Below are 18,538 nucleotides of genomic sequence, written 5' to 3'. Positions count from 1 at the left end.
ACAATGGTGGTATAGGGCCCGATGCAGATAGGCAGTGAGGAGCTGTAGATGGACAGACTGAGAGAAGTTGTACTCACTCTCTGTAGCTGATAGGTAGTGTTCCAACAGGTTGAAGAATTGGAAGCTGGCACCAGGATAGACACACAGGCCCTCGAGGAGCAAGTACCTGTATATAGGATAGGCACCTGGAAATAAGCAAAGGGCCCCGAGGAGTGGGTACCCAAGTTAGTAGATCTAAGAAGGACTTGACCACTGAGATCACCTCCTCCTGTGAATGTTGGAGTAAAGTGAGACCACATCCAGAGTGACTAGCCAGAAAGGCCCGGATGGGACTGGGGAGAGTATCAAGAAGATATATAAAGTGACTAGAATCATGTACATATGAACTTGCTTGTGGAACAAAAGGATGCAGAAATAAATCTGCAAACCTAGAAAGAGGTTCCAGTAGGGAGCCTATTTCAGCTACAATGGGGCAGCTTGGGGATGTTGGAGAGATTTATGGATCTTTGGAAAGATGTAAAATGTAGGAACAATAGGAAATTTCTCAATTAAGAAATCTGCTTCTTTTGTAGTAAGAAAATGTTGATCTAAGCCAGATTGCACCAAAGAGGAAATTATATTTTGTAACTCTGGTATAAGATCATTAATTGTAAACCGATACGATGTGTGAACGGCTATCGGTATAAAAAAGACATTAAATAAATAAAATAAATAAATAAATAAGATCATTAGATAGGGATTTATAGTAAACTGTATCGGAAAGCTGCCAGTTAACTTCAGACACATAATCAGAGTGGTTCTGTATGACTATATCACCACCCTTGTCCTCAAGTTTTATTACTATGCTAGTATCAGATGATAAGGAGAGTAATGCTTTCCATTCAGGACATGAAATATTTTGAAATTGGCGGTCAAGAATCCCCTCAAGGATTGATAAGTCATATAGAACTACTTTTTCAAATGTTGCAATCAAAGAATCTGTAGGGCCAGGGGATCCAATAAGACTTTCATGAAATTACTGAAGAATCATGTGTGGTCAGAACAGAAGCAAAAAACAGCTTGATTTTTAACAGTCTCAAAAAAATGCTGAAAATACATCCTCATATTGAATGCATTATGTTGTGCAGAGGGAACAAATGACAAACCTTGGTGTAGAACCTTCAATTCAGTCTGTTAGTGTTCTAGAGGATAAGTTGAAGATAGATGAGTCATAAATTGTTAGTGCCATACTCCACCCATTGACTGTACAATAGGTCTAGTAACAATCATAACAATATATCAACAAATACAGCTTCATAAAATATAAATACACAATACACCAATGTAAAAAGTTCCTACTACAATCTGACTCTCACTATGGAGCTGGAATAGACTGCATAACAAAACTAAAACAGTCACAAAAAATGTACACACCCTCCCAAACTCATACAATAATACAAAAAAACATACATCTAAATCATAACCAGTCCCCATCATGATATCCTAACTATCCCCAACCCCTCCTTAGCAAATAACAGAATTGGAGGAGGCTAAAATATCTCAAACCAAGCCAACTAAACTGACCAAAAAACATTAAAAAACTATCCACAGCTTCTCCCAATCACACTCTAAGGAGCTCCCTAAGAGGCAAACCCCTTTGGTTCACTCCTTCAGTTGTATCCTGCTACCAGTAGCAGACCAGTTTATAGTATTTATTTATTTCTTCAATTTATTATTTCCTAAAGGTACAAGGTAAATTTACAATACAGGGAACATAGATACATCAAATACATTAATCAGCATGACACACCAAGACATGAAATCATGAATAAAAATAACAGATCATAAGTGCAACCTATCCAAATAAATATAAATAGGACTAATAAAGCCTACTTAAAAAAAAAAAAAGAACCACAATTTAAAAGTCTTCAACAGAGAGGCAAAAATTAGCTAATATGTCTTAAAAAATCAGGGAAAGTCAGTTAAGTCCCAAAGGTATTTTAGTAGGGTATTCCATAACCTGGGACCAGCCCAAGAGAAAGCCCTTTTTAAAGTCTCTGCAAATGTAACCTTTTTTCCAGGAGGGGTAGATAGCCCTTCTTGAGATGAATATAATGTTCATGCCAGGATATAAGGAATCAGATGTTCATACAGATATTCAGACTTGCCTTTCTTCAATGCCCTAAAATCTATGAAAGCATTTTTAAATTTAAATTACATTTGTTATGGTCTGGCCTAGGAGACATCATGTGAGAGAGCAGAGACTTCACTCAGCCAGGTCCCAGACAATACCAGGGTAGCTGGCTGACTACATGGGTTGGGGACCTGATAAAAAAAAAGTCTCTAATCGCTTTTCAAAACATATACAATGAGGTAACATCTACAAATAGTAGAAAAAAATGCCATAAAGTTTGTTGAAATTTTTATTTTATTATTTTGTTTTATTATTTAGCAGCACTTATAAAAAAAACTCATATCCTCCTTAAAGTGCTTGGTGTAGTTAACAATTTTTTACAATCATAATACAAAAGACAATATAAACAATACAATCAGTACTTACAATAATATAAAACAAAAATTATTCACTAAAGGTGATATTGAAATAGAATGGTTTGACCTGCTTCCTGTACAATCTAATATCTGATAGTATTCGAAGATTAATGACAAGGCATCCCAATTAGCCGGGGTCACATACGTAAAAGCCCTTGATCTGATAAGCTTGCTGTGCTGGAACCATCAGTAAATGAGCCTCCTGAAACTGCAGATTTCTGCTGGGAAGACACAGAGATATTTTCTTTGACAGACCACATGGATTTTCTAATTTTAATAACTTAAAAACATTTATTGAGATCTTAAACTGCATGCACCAATTAATTATCAACCAGTACAAATTCATAAGTTCAGGGGTGGTACAATCCATACAACTTTTATTGGTCAAAATCCTTGCAGCCGCATGCTGTAAAAGCTGCAGGGCATGCAAGTAACTCTTGGGCAGTCCTATATGTATGCTATTACAGTAACAAATTTGACCAAATAGGATTGCCTGCAAAACTGACCAGAAAAGCCCTGGCATCAAATATGATTTTAATGGCATCAATGTCTTTAATTTTAAAAAAACACCTTCTTCACAATGGATCTAATTTGCAACTTGAATGTTAGTTTAGAATCAATAATAACCTCCAAGTTTCATGCTTCATAAACAACTTGTAGTGGGACCCCTTCATATAGTTGAGGTAGATCTGTACCGAAGCATGTTGCTTTGCCAATCCACAACAGTACAGTTTTTGCCATGTTCAAGACCAAATAGTTATTAGTTAACTAACTTTTGATCTCAGACATACAATGTTGAAACCTTGATCCTGGAAAAGTCCCATTATTTCTGGAGATATAGAATTGTATATCATCTGGGTAAATAAAATACAATACTACAAGTTTCTCAAAACTGTACAATAATAGTGTAAAAAGAGCCAAAACCTGAGGGACACTTGTCACAACCCGTCTCCAAGATGAATAACGTTTCTTTATCTGAATTCTCTGCTCCCTGTTCAACAAAAATGACTGAAACCATGATTTAACTCTGTCCTCTATTCCCATTTGTGCCAACTGATACAGTAAATGATTAGGATGGACACTATCAAAAGCAACTGTTAGATCTAATTGAACCAGTATCCCTGATTTCCATTGATCTAACTTATGATATAAGGTATCAACCAAAGAGGGTAGCAAAGTCTCTGTACTATGATTATTTCAAAACCCATACTGTCGTTGATCTAGTACTCCATTATCAATCAAAAATTCATCTAACTGCAAGAGAGCATATTTCTCCACTATCTTAGCCAATGTTGGCAAGTTAGAAATTGGATGGTATTTTTGCTATTTGTCTCCCCTCAATGTTTCAGTCAGTAATTTCAAGAGAAATAAGACAGCCTTACACCTAATTGGATGCTCCCAAGAAGAATATATTTTTCACCTGTTGACATGTCATTTTATCCCTTTTTAGTTAATGAGCAACTGTTCCTAGAGACTCTTATTTGTGGGGACTGCTTGTCCTTGGAAAAGGCAAGGGATACAAGTCCACACAAACCCACGCACCTCTCTTAGGAGTTGGTTTCTACCATAAAGTGTTATTCAAGATTGAAAGGAAACCCGCTTGATGGTGATAATTCAGATTGCCTCATACATACTCAGTAGGTGCATGAGAAAACACTTGAAATTTCTGAAGATGAGATCCATCCCAGTCTCAGACAGATGATGTAACCCAGTTGTGTGGTCTGGTATCCTGCTGTCCTCGGAGAATACTTATTATAGATTAACAACTTTGCTCTTTGGTATGTTACCATTTTCCATGTTGATATTAATTTTATGTGTAGTTCCCAGTAACTATCCTGCAAAATGGAGTAAAGATGACAAATGAACCTCCTACTGGTCTGCGATTAAACTTGCTTCAGTCATATACTAGTGACCCCATATCTGATCCCAGCTTCTTTGGTGGATGCCCAGAAAAAGAACAGGTAATCCTTCATGTCTCTGTTTTCCTGTTTTCAAAAGATGTGTTTTGTTTCTTTTGGTAAAACACTGAACCTGAAAACATTTTATAATTACTGCTGTATATGACTTAAAATAAGTTGTGAATTCTATTTTAAAAAATGTTGAGGTCCATCCATATTCAAACACAGTCAGATAGCAAAGTTAGCCAAATAAACTTTTCTGGCTAACTTTGGAGGTATATTCAATAGTGCAGCTGCACTATTGAACATAGGCCTGGATTTTCTAAGGTTGCAGACCTTAGAAAATCCGGTGGTAATGGGGGGTGGGGGAGGGCTAAGCGGGGGATGGGCCTGCGAAAGCCGGCAGCAATCGCACCTCCGCGGTGCTATCGCTGCTGGCTTTCGCACCCAATAGCGCGAAACTGGCGGCAAAAAGGGTCCATACCTTTTCGCCGTCAGCGATGTCTTCACGGCGTCCTCCCCGGTGCCGCCCCGACTCCTCCCCTTCCGGTGCGGACGCCACTTAGAACCCGCCCCGATTTAGCTATTGCACACGAAAAGGGACTTTTCGCGTGCAAAATGTCCCTTTTCGCATGCGATCCGCATAGAAAATGATCCCCATAGCCAGCTATCTTAAAATTAGCCAGCTAAATATAGCTGGCTAATTTTAGGACAGCTCTATGATTTAGCTCTTAGCCGGCTAAATCAAGCAGATTTAGCCGGCTAAGTCATCCAGCCGGTTAACATAGTCGGTGAACTAAACTCCTCCCAGTTACACCCACGAAACGCCCCTAACTTATCCAGGTAAATTCTAGCCTCTAACTTATTAGCTGGCTAGAAGTTAATCAGATATGTGTCCAAATATTAGTTTCCTAACTTCTGAGTTTTAATTAATCAAAAAGTGGGACACTACTGTCCAATCACCGAAATGTACTTTTCAACACAATTTTTTAATCTTTTTTATTTGTTGTTATATATAAATTCTTCTTATTTTAAACAACACACACTGTGTGCTAACATAAGGGTAAATTTTAAAAAATTGCGTGATCGCACTAGGCGCAAACAAAAGTACGCTGGATTTTATAAGATACGCACGTAGCCGCGCGTATCTTATAAAATCCGGGGTCGACGCGCGCAAGGGGGTGCACATTTGTGCAACCTGCGCGCACCGAGCCCAGCGCGCGCTGCCTGTTCCCTTCGAGGCCGCTCCGATTTTGGAGAGGCCTCAGAGGGGACTTTCCTTCGCCCTTCCCCTCCCTTCCCCTACCTAACCCCCCCCCCCCCCGGCCCTATCTAACCCCCCCTTACCTTTATTCCACGATTTACGCCTGCGAAAAGCAGACGTAAATCTGCACGCGTCGGCCGGCTGCCCCGCTCCGTGTTCCGGTCCCGGGGGCTGGTCCGGAGGCCGCGGCCACGCCCCCGCCCCCGGAACGCCCCCGGGCCGAAACCACGCCCGCATTGCCAGCCCCAAAACGCCGCGTCATGCCCCCGAAACGCCGCGTCATGCCCCCGAAACGCCGCGTCATTCAGCCACGCCCCCGACACACACCCTCCCGCCCCTTTTAAAAAACCCCGGGACTTACGCGCGTCCCGGGGCTCTGCGCGCACCAGCGGCCTATGCAAAATAGGCACACCGGCGCGTGAGGGCCCTGCGTGCGTAAATCCACCCGGATTTACGCGCGCAGGGCATTTAAAATCCGCCCCATATTGAATACCTTTCAAAAGCTGACTTTATGATTTTTTTTTTTTGGGGGGGGGGTAGATTGAAAGTTTCATATATTAGTATAGGTGTCCCTACACCATTTTGTCTGTATAATCATTAACTTCCAACCACCTTCGTAAATATTTTTTTGAACATTTTTTTAATATGTTAAAGTCCCAAAAAAATGTTTTGACATTCATTAAGCGATGCATCACTCTAGAAATAAGTTTTAAATGTTACCTTCTTGTTTTTGCTGAAATCTTTCAAGCCCTACAAGAATGAATACCTTAAACCCTTCAATTGTTCCTGGATAGTTGTAAAAATCCCGACATTTACATTTCAGACCGTCCATCCTTCTTCAGGGGATGTAGCCATGTAAATATTCTGCAAAAAACGGATTGTTACCATTCTCTTTTATTATTTAACGTGTACTGCTTTGTAGTCACTTCAATATTCAAACCGACGCCTTGAATGTCAACTGATCCTCAGCATAACCCTATATATACGTCATCCAGTTTTTGTAATTCAACCAATCTAAACACAAACGACCATCCTGGGCCAATAGTAAACCTGCCATCGCCGGCACTAATGCCTAACTTAAACCTGATTTCATGGGCTGAACTTGACACACCTCCGAAAGTCACCTCGTTCCTTAATACAAACGGTCTAAGGGGCTGATACTCGTTAAGCCAATCCCATCATAGCGAGCTGACTGGAACACACCTCCAATATGAACATTGCTTACTCTTTAATTCAATCTAACTCTTAATTCAGTCTGGGGGGACCGATACAAATCCTCATAAAGGCGACCTCTCTACTTATATCAACATGGCTAAATTAAGTTCTTCATTCATGCCATGTGGGTGAGAGGAATGTAAAATATAAATCCAAATTGATTCACGATAAATTTGCGTGTGTTTAGATTGGTTGAATTACGAAGACTGGATGACGAATATATAGTCGGGTTACGCTGAGGATCATTTGACATTCAAGGTATTGGTTTGAATATTGAAGTGACTACGAAGCAGTACATGTTAAATAATAAAAAGAGAATGGTAACAACCCGCTTTTTGCAGTATATTTACAACGGCTACATCCCCTGAAGAAGTACGGACGGTCTGAAACTTACATGTCGGGATTTTTACGACTATCCAGGAACAATTGAAGGGCTTAAGGTATTCATTCTTGTAGGACTTGAAAGATTTCAGCAAAAACAAGAAGGTAAAATGTAAAACATTTCTAGAATGATGTATCGCTTAATGAATGTCAAAAAACATTTTTTGGGACTTTAACAATTTAAGAATATTTTCCAAAAACTATTCACGGAGGTGGTTGGAAGTTAATGATTATACAGACAAAATGGTTCAGGGACACCTATACTAATATATTAAACTTTCAATCTACCCCCAAAAATTAAAAAAAAAAAAAAAAGTCATCTTTTCAATATAGGGTATATTTTTTAAAAAAGCACAAGCGCGTACTTTTGTTTGCGCACCAGACGCAAACAGAAGTACGCTAGATTTCAATAGATATGTGCGTAGCCACGCGTATCTTTTAAAATCCGGGGTCGGCATGCGCAAGGGGGTGCACATTTGTGCACCTTGCACGCACCGAGCCCTACGCGTGCTGCCCATTCCCTCCGCCTCCCCCCACCTTCCCTCCCTTCCCCTATCTAACCAACCCCCCCAGTCTTACCTAAATCCCCTCCTAACCTTTAACTAGGAAGTTACGCCTGCCTCCAGGCAGTCGCAACTTACGCGCGCCGGCTGTCTGCTGGCGCAGCAGGCCCCGACACAGGCCGCTGTGTCGGGGCACTCGGCCACACCCCTGGACCATCCCGGACCGCTGTCACGCCCCCGAGCCGACACCACGCTCCCAGACCGCCCCTTTTTGCAAGCCCCGGGACATACACACGTCTCAGGACTTGTGTGCACCGCAGAGCCTATGCAAAATAGGCTCGGCGCACGCAGGGGCAGATTTCCTCAGGTTACGTGTGATAAAAAATTACGTTGGAAAGTACATTTTGGTGATTGGACAATAGTGTCCCACTTTTTGATTAATTATAGTTACAGATCACTGTGTTGTGGTGGAGTTGATTTTTGGTTGATAACATCTGAGTTAGCCAGCAAACTTCTTTGAATATGGACTTCATGGAGTTTTCTGCATAATTGTTTTGTATAGTATACCTAACAAATTAAAAATAAACCAAGATGAACAAATTTATTAAGAACATTTTAGCCCAATCTAACTGATTATGAAATTAATTCCTTTCCCTCCACCCCTTCTTTCCAACTAAAGAAAAATGCTTTATGGGTAGTGAATGAAATATAAAACTAAGCAGCATATATTAACAATTTGTTCAGAAGTGATGAGAATGAGCAGAATACTCAGTGTTCATATTAATATCCACACAGTCAAAACAGAATGTAGCATTTTAATAAGATTTGTTTAAATTTACATTTTTATAGCATTCATATTTTCAAAATGATTATTTTTAGCCATTTTAGAAAGCGTGTAAGTCATAAAAGAACAGCATGAAATGAATAAACCCAATAACACAGAGACTCTAAAGATGATATATTATATGCTTACTTTCTACAGATATGGGAGAAGTTGCTCTTCGGAGTTTGCTTTTTTCATGCCCTCGTTCAGGAGAGGAAGAAGTTTGGTCCTCTTGGTTGGAACATCCCTTACGGGTTTAATGAATCAGACTTACGTATCAGTATCAGGCAGCTGCAGGTAATATGCAGTAGGCATCTGCTAATTCTGTTATAACTTTGATTTGGAAAATTAAATATGTGAACATGTTCTGTTAAAAGTCTCCACTGGTGCCTTTTTTAACAAGCCCAGAATATGAATGCATCATCAATAGCATGTGAGTGACCTCAGCTTCCAAAGCACACCTTGATATGCTGCCTATATATATATTAAACCCTGTGAATTCCAGAAGGAAGCTTTCATTGATACAAGTATGAAGAAGAGCACTATATATATAAAAAAATGACTGAGATTCTCAGCATACTCTGGTTTACAAGAATTATGGTATATGCAAAGCAGATCCATTTGGAGACACTATCCCAAGGAAAGCTTTAAAAACAAGTGGTGTGAACAGACATGGTATATAACTTTTGTTGCAAGTAAGAGTGAAAAAAAAATTAAAATAGTATTGGGGCCAATTTTACATTTTACGCGTGGTGGGGGGTACATTTGTGGCGTGCTACCCAGCGCGCACAAATGTACACCCGATTTTATAAAATGCACGCACTGCCATGCGCATGTTATAAAATCCAGGGTCGGCGCGTGCAAGAGGGGTGCACACTTGTGCACCTTGTGCGCGCCGAGCCCAAGGGGAGCCTCGATGGCTTTCCCCGTTTCCTCCAAGGCCACTTCGAAATAGGAAGCGGCCTTGGAGGGACCTTTTTTTGGATCCCCCCACCTTTCCCTCCCTTCCTCTATCTAACCCATCCCCCGGCCCTACCTAAATCCCCCCCCCCCCCACCTTATTCGATGGAGTTACGCCTGTGTGTAACTTGGCGAGTGCCGGCAACCCGCCGGTGCGCGTACCTTCAGCAACGCTGATGGTGCCGAAGGACTTGGGAACGCCCCGACCCCGCCCCGCCCTAGACCGCCGTCACGCCCCCGTCCCCACCCCTGGACCGCCGCCACGCGCTGGCTCTGCCCACAATCCGCCCATTTTCGAAGACCGGGACATACGCGCTTCCGGGGCTTGTGCGCACCACTGAGCCTATGCAAAATAGGCTTGGCGCGTGCAGGGGTAGGTTTTTGGTGGTTACGCGCGTATCTTACGCACGCAACCCTTTGAAATCTACCCCATTGGATATAAAAAAAACCCCAAACCTGAATAGGGTCAGGGAGAGGAATTTACAGAACCAAGAAACTGCAAGGCAATAATTAAAGTAAATTAGGTAGAACTGTGCCTTTAACTAGCAAGAAAGCAGTAATTAATTTCTGCAGTGTTAAATTCATCATAACTTCAAGATTCTACATTAACTGATAATTATGGTATTGTTTGCCCTGTAGTTGTTTGTGAATGAATATGAACAGGTTCCATTTGAAGCCATTACATACCTTACTGGTGAATGCAACTATGGAGGGCGAGTAACTGATGATTGGGATAGACGTCTTCTGCTAACTACTCTTGCAGACTTTTATAATATGGATGTAATTGAGGAACCCTCGCTATTCCTTCTCTCCCAGTGGAAATTATCTTGTTCCCTCAAAAAGGTGGCTTATGAAGACTACATTGAATTCATTAAGGTAATTTATTTCATTTTCATTTCTTCATGGAAACTAAAAAATTTGTAAAAGCTAGTCACATTTGTTGCAAAATCACAATCATAATCATATTGTTTCTCACATTGTAAATATGTTTGGTGCTTTAACATATTCACTTCTTCCTTCCTTCTCATTCTGCAACATCAATCCAGAGTGATCGGGTTATGTTCCCTTCCAACAGAAGGAGACACGTGACTTTTTCTATGACATCATTACTATTTACAGGTGTACAGTGACAGTTAGAGCCAGTATTTTCTGTCTCCAGCAGATGGAAGAGTATTAGTGGTGCAGCATGTTTTTATTTTTCATTAACCCTGTTCTATAAAGATTAATTGAAACAAATTTAAACTTGCAGATCATACTGCACTTTCTTGGCTGTCTGTGGGCCAGGAACCTGAATTATTTCAGAGTAGCAAGCTTTTAATTCATTGTTTCCTGTACGTACCCGGATCAGACCAGACCATGGGTTATGCCTCCCTTCCAGCAGGTGGAGAAAGAGATAAACTTTAGAGGCACCCACCATAAGCTGGTGTACTACCTGCATCCCTTCAGTATTTCTCGGTCTCCAGCAGGAGGAGGTAGTGCAAACCCTGCAGTCAGAGAGTAAACTAGCTTAAGCATTGAATCAAGCAAGTTTTAAAAAAAGGAAGCAAGAGACTAGAAACATTTTTCCTGTCAGAAAGCAGTGTAATCCTCCCAGAGGGTTGTTGGATCCTGAGGGGCCATCCTCTCTGGTAGCAGGTTATAGGAGCTGGGGGTGGTGACCCCGCAGGCTCCTGCAAGGTAAGCAACTGGGGTAAAGATACTACCGGTGGGTCTGGTCCCTCTTTTCACCCATGGTGTTACTGAGCTCTGTATATAAAAAAAAATGTGTTTGAAATTTTTTTCTTTTTGGTCTGCTGCATTCCAGGACCCCTGCCCACCTGAATCGCCGCCCCGCGTTTTGAGCAATTTTGCCGCGTTTTTCACGTTTTTCGAGCCATTTTTCCCCCCCATGATGCTGCTGGCCATCTCGGTGTGTGGCATGTGGAGAATCAGCCGTGCCGCTTTCTAGGACTGGGATTTGCTCCCAATGCCTCCCTGGAGGGGAGGGCAGCTTTTTTTTTCAGGGTCTGCAGCAGTAAATAAACCCTGGGAGGCTCAAAAACTATCAGTTCCTCGGGGACTCAGGGCTGATCCCTTCCCCCTCAGTGCAGGCACAGCAGCCATCTTAAACACTTTTGCTGCAGCTCAGACACAGGCTGTGGGGGAGGGGGAGCTTCCCCCAGTGCTGTCTCCGGTCTCTGCCATGCCTGATGATACTTTAGATCAGGATCAGGATGTTTTACAGGAGGATCCTGTTTTACAGGGGAAAACAGATTTAGATTCTGATTCTTTTTCTTTAGATTTTGCCCTCCTTATGCATAAAGCCTTTTTGGCTTCCAGATCTCCGCAGGGTGGTGTCTTGCCTGTCCGAACTACGCAGGGACCACCTCCTAAGGTAGCCAAGCGTACAGATGTTCACGCGTCTCTAAGGGTCGTGAAGTTAAAAGGCACTATAGCTTCAAGTGGGCCCGTCACTCTGGAGGTTCCGGTCCACACGGCTGCAGATGCAGGAGACTCTCCATTCCTCCCTGCGGCTGGGGGTTGGATGACAATCAGGGGAAATAGATTCCTCTAGAGGGTGATGACCCAAAGGTGGTCCATCTCTTCCAGAGGGAGGAACTAGAACCCCTCATTCTGGCAGTGCTAGCTGAGCTCAGGGTCAAGCTCCCCCTGCAGGCTCTGCATCAGGACTTGATGGACCCGGTTCTCGCCAGTTTGGCGAACTTCGAATCGGGCATTTCCTGTCCATCCTATGCTTCAGCAGCTGGTAACCAGGGAGTGGGAAGCTCCAGAGGCTGTTAAGGGTTGGGCCGGGCTATGGACAAGCTTATCCGGTGTTAGAAGGAATTTTTGGAACTCTTGCGGCCCCTAAAGTGGATGCTTCAGTTTCGGCTGTTGTTATCGCAAACCACTATTCTGGTCGCCGGCTCGACAGCCCTCAAGGATCTTCAAGATCGCAAACTGAAGTGGCTGCTCAAGCGCATTTTTGAGGTGTCTGCTCTGGGTATCCGGGCGGCGATTTGTAGCAGCTATATACTGCGAGCTAGTCTGCGCTGGGTTCAACAGTTACTGCGACTAGAGACTTCCTCCAGGGGAATCAGAACAGGCGCAGAATTGGAGGCTGCGGTAGCATACAGGGTGGATGCTCTGTATGATCTGCTTCGCACCTCCTCTCGCACTATATCGTTGGCAGTTTCGACAAGGAGGCTCCTGTGGCTCCGCAACTGGTCAGCGGATGTTTCATCCAAGGCTCAGCTCGGGGCTATTTCTTTTAAAGGTAGTTTTTTATTCAGGGACGATTTGGAACAATTGATCAAGTCCCTGGGAGAGAATAAAGTTCACAAGTTACCAGAGGACAAGCTGAGGCCCTTCAGAGGGTTTCCATCTTCCCGATCTTGTTTTCGGGGGACAAAGGAGGGTTTCGGCAAAACAGACAGCAAACGGCTGGACAACGGCAACCAGTGGCGACGGGCCCAAGCCTGGACCTCATCCTTTCACAGGCACAGAGGTGGTTCCTCCACTGCCCCTGCCTCCAAGTCTACACAATGAGATGGGGCCAGCCCATCCCTCGATCCCGCAGGTTGGGGGTCGCTTGTCCCGGTTTTACGAGGCATGAGCCATGATTACTTCCTATCAGTGGGTGCTAAGCATCATAGAACGAAGCTACGCTTTGGAATTTGCTCAGCCTCTCCGAGATTTCTTTCTAATATCTCCCTGCAAATCACTAGGCCAAAGGCAGATTGTGCATCAGACTCTCAAACGTCCTTCTAGCTCTTGGAACTGTGAAGCCGGTTCCTCCAGAGCACTAGAGGACAGGCAGGTACTCCATTTACTTTGTGGTGCCGAAGAAGGAGGGATCCTTCTGCCCGATTCTGAACCTCAAAAAGGTAAACAAGTCCCTCAAGGTACCTCACTTTCGCATGGAGCCTCTGCGGTCATGTCATCGCGGCAGTACGCAAGAGAGAGTTTCTGGCCTCTCTGGATCTGATGGAGGCATATTTGCACATTCCCATTCGCGAGGATCAGCAAAAGTTCCTTCGCTTCATGATCCTTGGAAGGCATTATCAATTCTGCACTCTGCCTTCTGTCTCGCTACAGCTCCCCGAACATTCACCAAGGTCATGTCGCGTTCTCCAGCGACAAGGAATTCTCATTCATCCCTACGTGGACGATTGGCTGATCCGAGCAAAATCGAGCGAGTGCTGTGTAGTCGCGATTCACAAAGTGACCGCACTATTGGAGTCTCCTGGATGGGTAATCAATCAGGCCAAGAGCAACCTCATTCTCACTCAGACGGAAAGCATAATTATAATAGATATTCCTTTATTGTGATGAAATTTTTCTAGTCTTTCTCCTATTTTTATTAGTATTGTCTAAGCCTCGTTTTTTCTTTTCTTTTCTTGCTAAAATACACAAATTGGATATGGAAATTTGTTTTTCTTTTGTTAAATATAAAACTAATGATAGATGTATCTAATGGTGATAAGTTAAAACTATTCAATTTGTTTAATTGTAAAAATTGATAAATAAAGATTTTAAAAAAAAATAACTGGGATAGGTTGCCCACCTCAATCTGCCTATTGTCCACCCCCAAGATCAATCCCCTCAGTAAATACAAGCCCACCTCACATTAGTGCTGAGAGAATCATCTCTATCACAGGACCCAGTTTCTGGAATATGATGCCTGCTGAATTGAGACTTGCAACAGAGTTTAAAAAATGTTAAAAGCCTTAAAGACCTGGCTCTTTAAACCAACCTACTCAGACAACCTTGAGAAAAGGCTAATAACCATCTAGATCCAAAGATTGGCTTAATCTCTCATGTTTTTATATTTTTTTCTTACTGAATGTGAGTTTTTTAATTTTGATGTATACCCGTGTGTTATGTTATTTTTTATGTAAACTGTTGTGATGTATTTTTCAACAACAGTATACAAAACTTTTTAAATAAAAAAAATAAAAAATAAAAAATCTACTTAACCAGATAAATACTTATCTGGCTAGTAGTGGCCACTGAACTTAGCTGGATATTTAGTGTCTGCCACTTAGCCAGATTGTCCCTATTTATCTGGCTAAGTAGCACTAAATATCAACATCTATATCTCCATTTCTACGAGAGGAACAAGGACAAGAATGTACTCCATCTATTTTATGATTCCAGTGTTGCGGACATGGACCTTGAACCGAGATGAGATTGACACTACCCACAGGGAAGAGCCCTGCAAGTCCTCACCATCAGCAGGTGGAGCTGGCTGAGCAGTATGCCCAACAGGAACTTCACCAATATTAGCCCTCGTTCCCCTTAGGTTGAGCCCTCGAGTGCCAGTGTTGGCTGGACTTAGGCTCGGGACTCTTCAAACAGAAGAATCCATTGCAGAAGAGGTTGTAGCCACCAGGAAGAAAATGAATTCAGTCCTAGCAGAGGTCGGGGCAGGCAGCAGACAGCAGAGACAAGAGCAGAACGAGGTCAAGAGCAAGCAGAGAACAGCAAGATGAGGAGCAAGCAGAGGTCACAAGTGAAGGCAAAGTCACGTGGTTGAGAAACAGTCCAAGGTCAAGCCAAGAATCCAAATGAAGACAAACCGGGGAGGAGGAGTCAAGGTGGAACAGCAGAAAGACACTGAGATGGACAAAGAACCTCATGACAGGGAACTCCAAAGACTCAGGAAGGAACCAGGAACACGAAGACAAGGCACTGGAATAGAAGCAGGATCAGGAACCAGGAACAATGAGCCAATCAGCTACTCAGAAGATTTCAACCTATTGCCAAGGCATATGAAACTGGTCTGAGCAAGCCTTAAATAGGAAAGAGCCTGTGATGTCATCTTGCGGGCACCACGGTGGTTTTCCCACTGTGGGCCCTTTAAATGGGGCTGAGCGGCATCCCTAGCATGGCGTGTCAGGCCTGTGCGGTGGCCTGCCACAGCATCGGCAGCCCCCCTCTGAGTCAGGGCAGAAGGTAAGAGTATCCGGTTGCGGAAAGGACTTGCGACCAGCCAACGCAACAGTTTCCCTCCTCTAAACCCCCCACCCCCAAGGGGCTTGGCTTTATTAGGGTGTGAAGCATAGAACACCCTTAGGAGGCCCTTGTCCAAGATGTTCAAGGCAGATTCCCATGTATTTTCCTCTGTGCCATACCCCTCCCAGGAGATCAGGTTTTCCCACCTCTTGTTCTGACACTGAACGTCCAGGATCTCGTTTACTTGGTAGACCTGGTTCTCTTCAGTGGACACCTCTTGGGGGTTTGGTACCTTCCGGGATGGCCACATGAGGACTAAGGGACTGAGGAGGGAGACATGAAAGACATTATGGACTCCCAAGGAGGCGGGTAGGCGTAGTTGATAGGTAATGGGTCCCACTTGATGGGAAACAGGGAAAGACCCAATGTAGTGGGGTGTGAGCCTCATTGAAGGAATCCTGAGATGGATATGGTGGGTACTCAGCCAAATCTTGTCCCCTGGTCTAAATTGCGGCGCTGGACACCAGGCATCCATTGCTTTCTTGGCTCTTTGGGCTGCCTTTCGAAGTATCTCTTCCATACAAATCCAGAGTTCCTGAGCAGTTAGTTCAGCTGCTGGGGAAAGAACGGACAATGGGATTGGCAGCGGACGATAAGACTGTCTCCCATATACAATTTGGAATGGCGATGATCCAGTGGCAGAGATAATATGGGAGTTATGGGAGAATTCCACCCAGAGAAGGAGGGCAGCTCAGTTGTCCCGGTGTTCATTGGTATAGGCCCTCAGTAAAGCTTTCAAGGTCCATTTTTTCCATTCCGACTGGCCGTTGGATTGCAGATGGTAGGCAACAGTGTAGTCCAATGTGATGTTGAATTTCCGGCAAAGAGGGTGCCAGTATTTGTCAATAAACTGGGTGCCTCGATCTGAGATATGCTTGGGTAAGCCATACAGGTGAAAAATGTGATATGCTTGGGTAAGCCATTCAGGTGAAAAATGTGATTGGTAAACAGCCGGGCCAGTTCAGGTGCTGAGAGAAGGCCAGGGAGAGGAACAAAGTGAGCCATCTTTGAGAATCAGTTGATAATGACCCAAATAGTGCTGCAGCCGTTAGAGAGGGGAAGATCCATCACAAAGTTGGTGGACAGATGAGTCTAGGGTTCCCTGGGGGCTGGAAACTGCTGTAACAGCCCCCAGGGTCATCCCACCAATGGTCTTTGCTGTGTGCAGGTAGGACAAGAATCCAAGTAGGCCCTGACGTCTCTTTGTATCTGGGGCCACCAGTAACACTCCTGGAACACCACGAGAGTCTGAGCCCACCCAGGGTGACCTGCAACACGGAAGTCGTGGGACCATTTCAAAACTTTCTCTTGGAGCCAGCGTGGAACAACTGTATTCCTTGAAGGGATGGTCACAGAAGAGGCCAAGAGGATCCGGGATGGATTAATAATGTGCCTGGAGAGATCAAGTGTGTCTTCTGCCTCAAAAGATCAGGAGAGGGCATCCGCTCGAGCATTCTTGGATGCAGGCCAGTACCTTGCTTCAAAGTCAAAACATTCGAAGAACAGGGACCATTGGGCTTGGCATGTGTTCAGACATAATGCTTGGTGAAGATGTTCACCACTCCTCAAGTACCAGCTTGATAGCCAGCCACTCCCCATCTTCGATTCCATAGTTCTGCTCGGCAGAAGAGAACTTTTGTGAGAAGAAGGAGCAGGGGAGGAGAACCCCATACTGGAATGCTGGCTCAACACGGCTCATATGCCTAAGGAGGAGGCATTGACTTCCAAGATAAAAGGACGTGTGAGGTCTGGATGATGGAGGCATAGTTCCCAGAGAAAAGCCTTCTTCAACTCTAGGAAAGCAGCGACTGCTTCAGGAAGCCAAACCTTGGTATTTGCTCTTTTTTGGGTGAGTGCAGTAAGTGATCTGGGAATAATTGGATGACATGCCAATAGTAGTTCACAAAGCCAAAAACCTCTGCAAACGCGGAGGCCATAAGGTTATGACTAGTCCTGGATACACTTGATCTTCTCCAGATCTATAGGGAAGCCACTAATAGAAACGGTGTACCCTAAGAAGGGTAGGTTCTCTCTCTCGAAGAAGCACTTCTCCAGCTTCACATATAACTTATTTGCTTATAGCCTCTGGAGGACTTGGCGAACGTCCTCACGGTGGAACATGAGGTATTTTGAGAAGATGAGGATATCGTTGCGGTACACCACAATACAGACATACAGGAGGTCCCTCAATATTTCATTCATCATGTTTTGGAATACTGCAGGGGCATTACACAGGCCTAAGGGCATTACCAGATATCATAGTGCCGTCGCCGCATGTTGTACACCATATTCCACTCATCACCTTGTTTTACTCGAATTAGCTTTTAGGCCCCACGGAGGTCCAACTTTGTAATACTTCTAGCCCCCCTTGAGGTGGTCAAACAGCTTGGAAATGAGCAGCAGTGGTAATGATCTTTCTTTGTTAAGGTGTCCTGGTAGTCTATGCAAGGGCATAAAAAGCCTCTTTTTTGACATAAGAAAAACCCCACCCCTGTGGAGGACGTGGAGGGCCTAATGAACAACTGGTTGAGTTTCTCCTAAATATACTGTGACATAGCTGCGGTCTCCGGTATTTGACAAGGGGATATACTCTTTCTCGTTTGGGGGTTAGTGTCAGAGAGTAGATTAATGGCACAGTTCAACATTTGGGTGGGAAGGCACAGTTCAACATTTCTCTTGGAAAACACCAAATTTGGTGGAGGCTTAATTCATTGAAGGAGGATTCATGGCAACAGGTCCCCCAGCTTGTCAGCTGAAGTGAGCCCCAGTCAAAGTGAGGAGAGTGGAGCTGCTGCCAGACTAGCCCCAACACAATGGAGTGGACAGCCTTGTCAGTGATGTGGAAGACTATACTCTCCAAGTGCAAAATGCCTGTGCAGGAGGGCCGTGGTGGTGGTGATCCAGCCAGGAAGCAGCTCTCTGTGTATGGAGGAGATAGCTAGTGGTGTCTTTTTGGGAACCCCAGGAA

General features: G+C 43.9%; 1 protein-coding gene across 1 annotated transcript in view; it reads left to right on the top strand.

Annotated features, from left to right (window-relative positions):
- DNAH12 (dynein axonemal heavy chain 12) overlaps positions 1–18,538 on the top strand; it is a 1,160,754-nt gene that overhangs the window by 1,070,311 nt on the left and 71,905 nt on the right. Inside the window, 5 exon segments of the mRNA XM_029600929.1 lie at positions 4,350–4,490; positions 8,773–8,910; positions 10,213–10,362; positions 10,364–10,417; positions 10,420–10,449. Coding sequence (XP_029456789.1) covers positions 4,350–4,490; positions 8,773–8,910; positions 10,213–10,362; positions 10,364–10,417; positions 10,420–10,449 — 513 coding nt within the window.

This window comes from Rhinatrema bivittatum, chromosome 4, assembly GCF_901001135.1.
Source record: "Rhinatrema bivittatum chromosome 4, aRhiBiv1.1, whole genome shotgun sequence".
In the NCBI taxonomy this organism is placed as follows: Eukaryota; Metazoa; Chordata; class Amphibia; order Gymnophiona; family Rhinatrematidae; genus Rhinatrema; species Rhinatrema bivittatum.
This window is presented reverse-complemented; position numbering and strand designations above follow the sequence as displayed.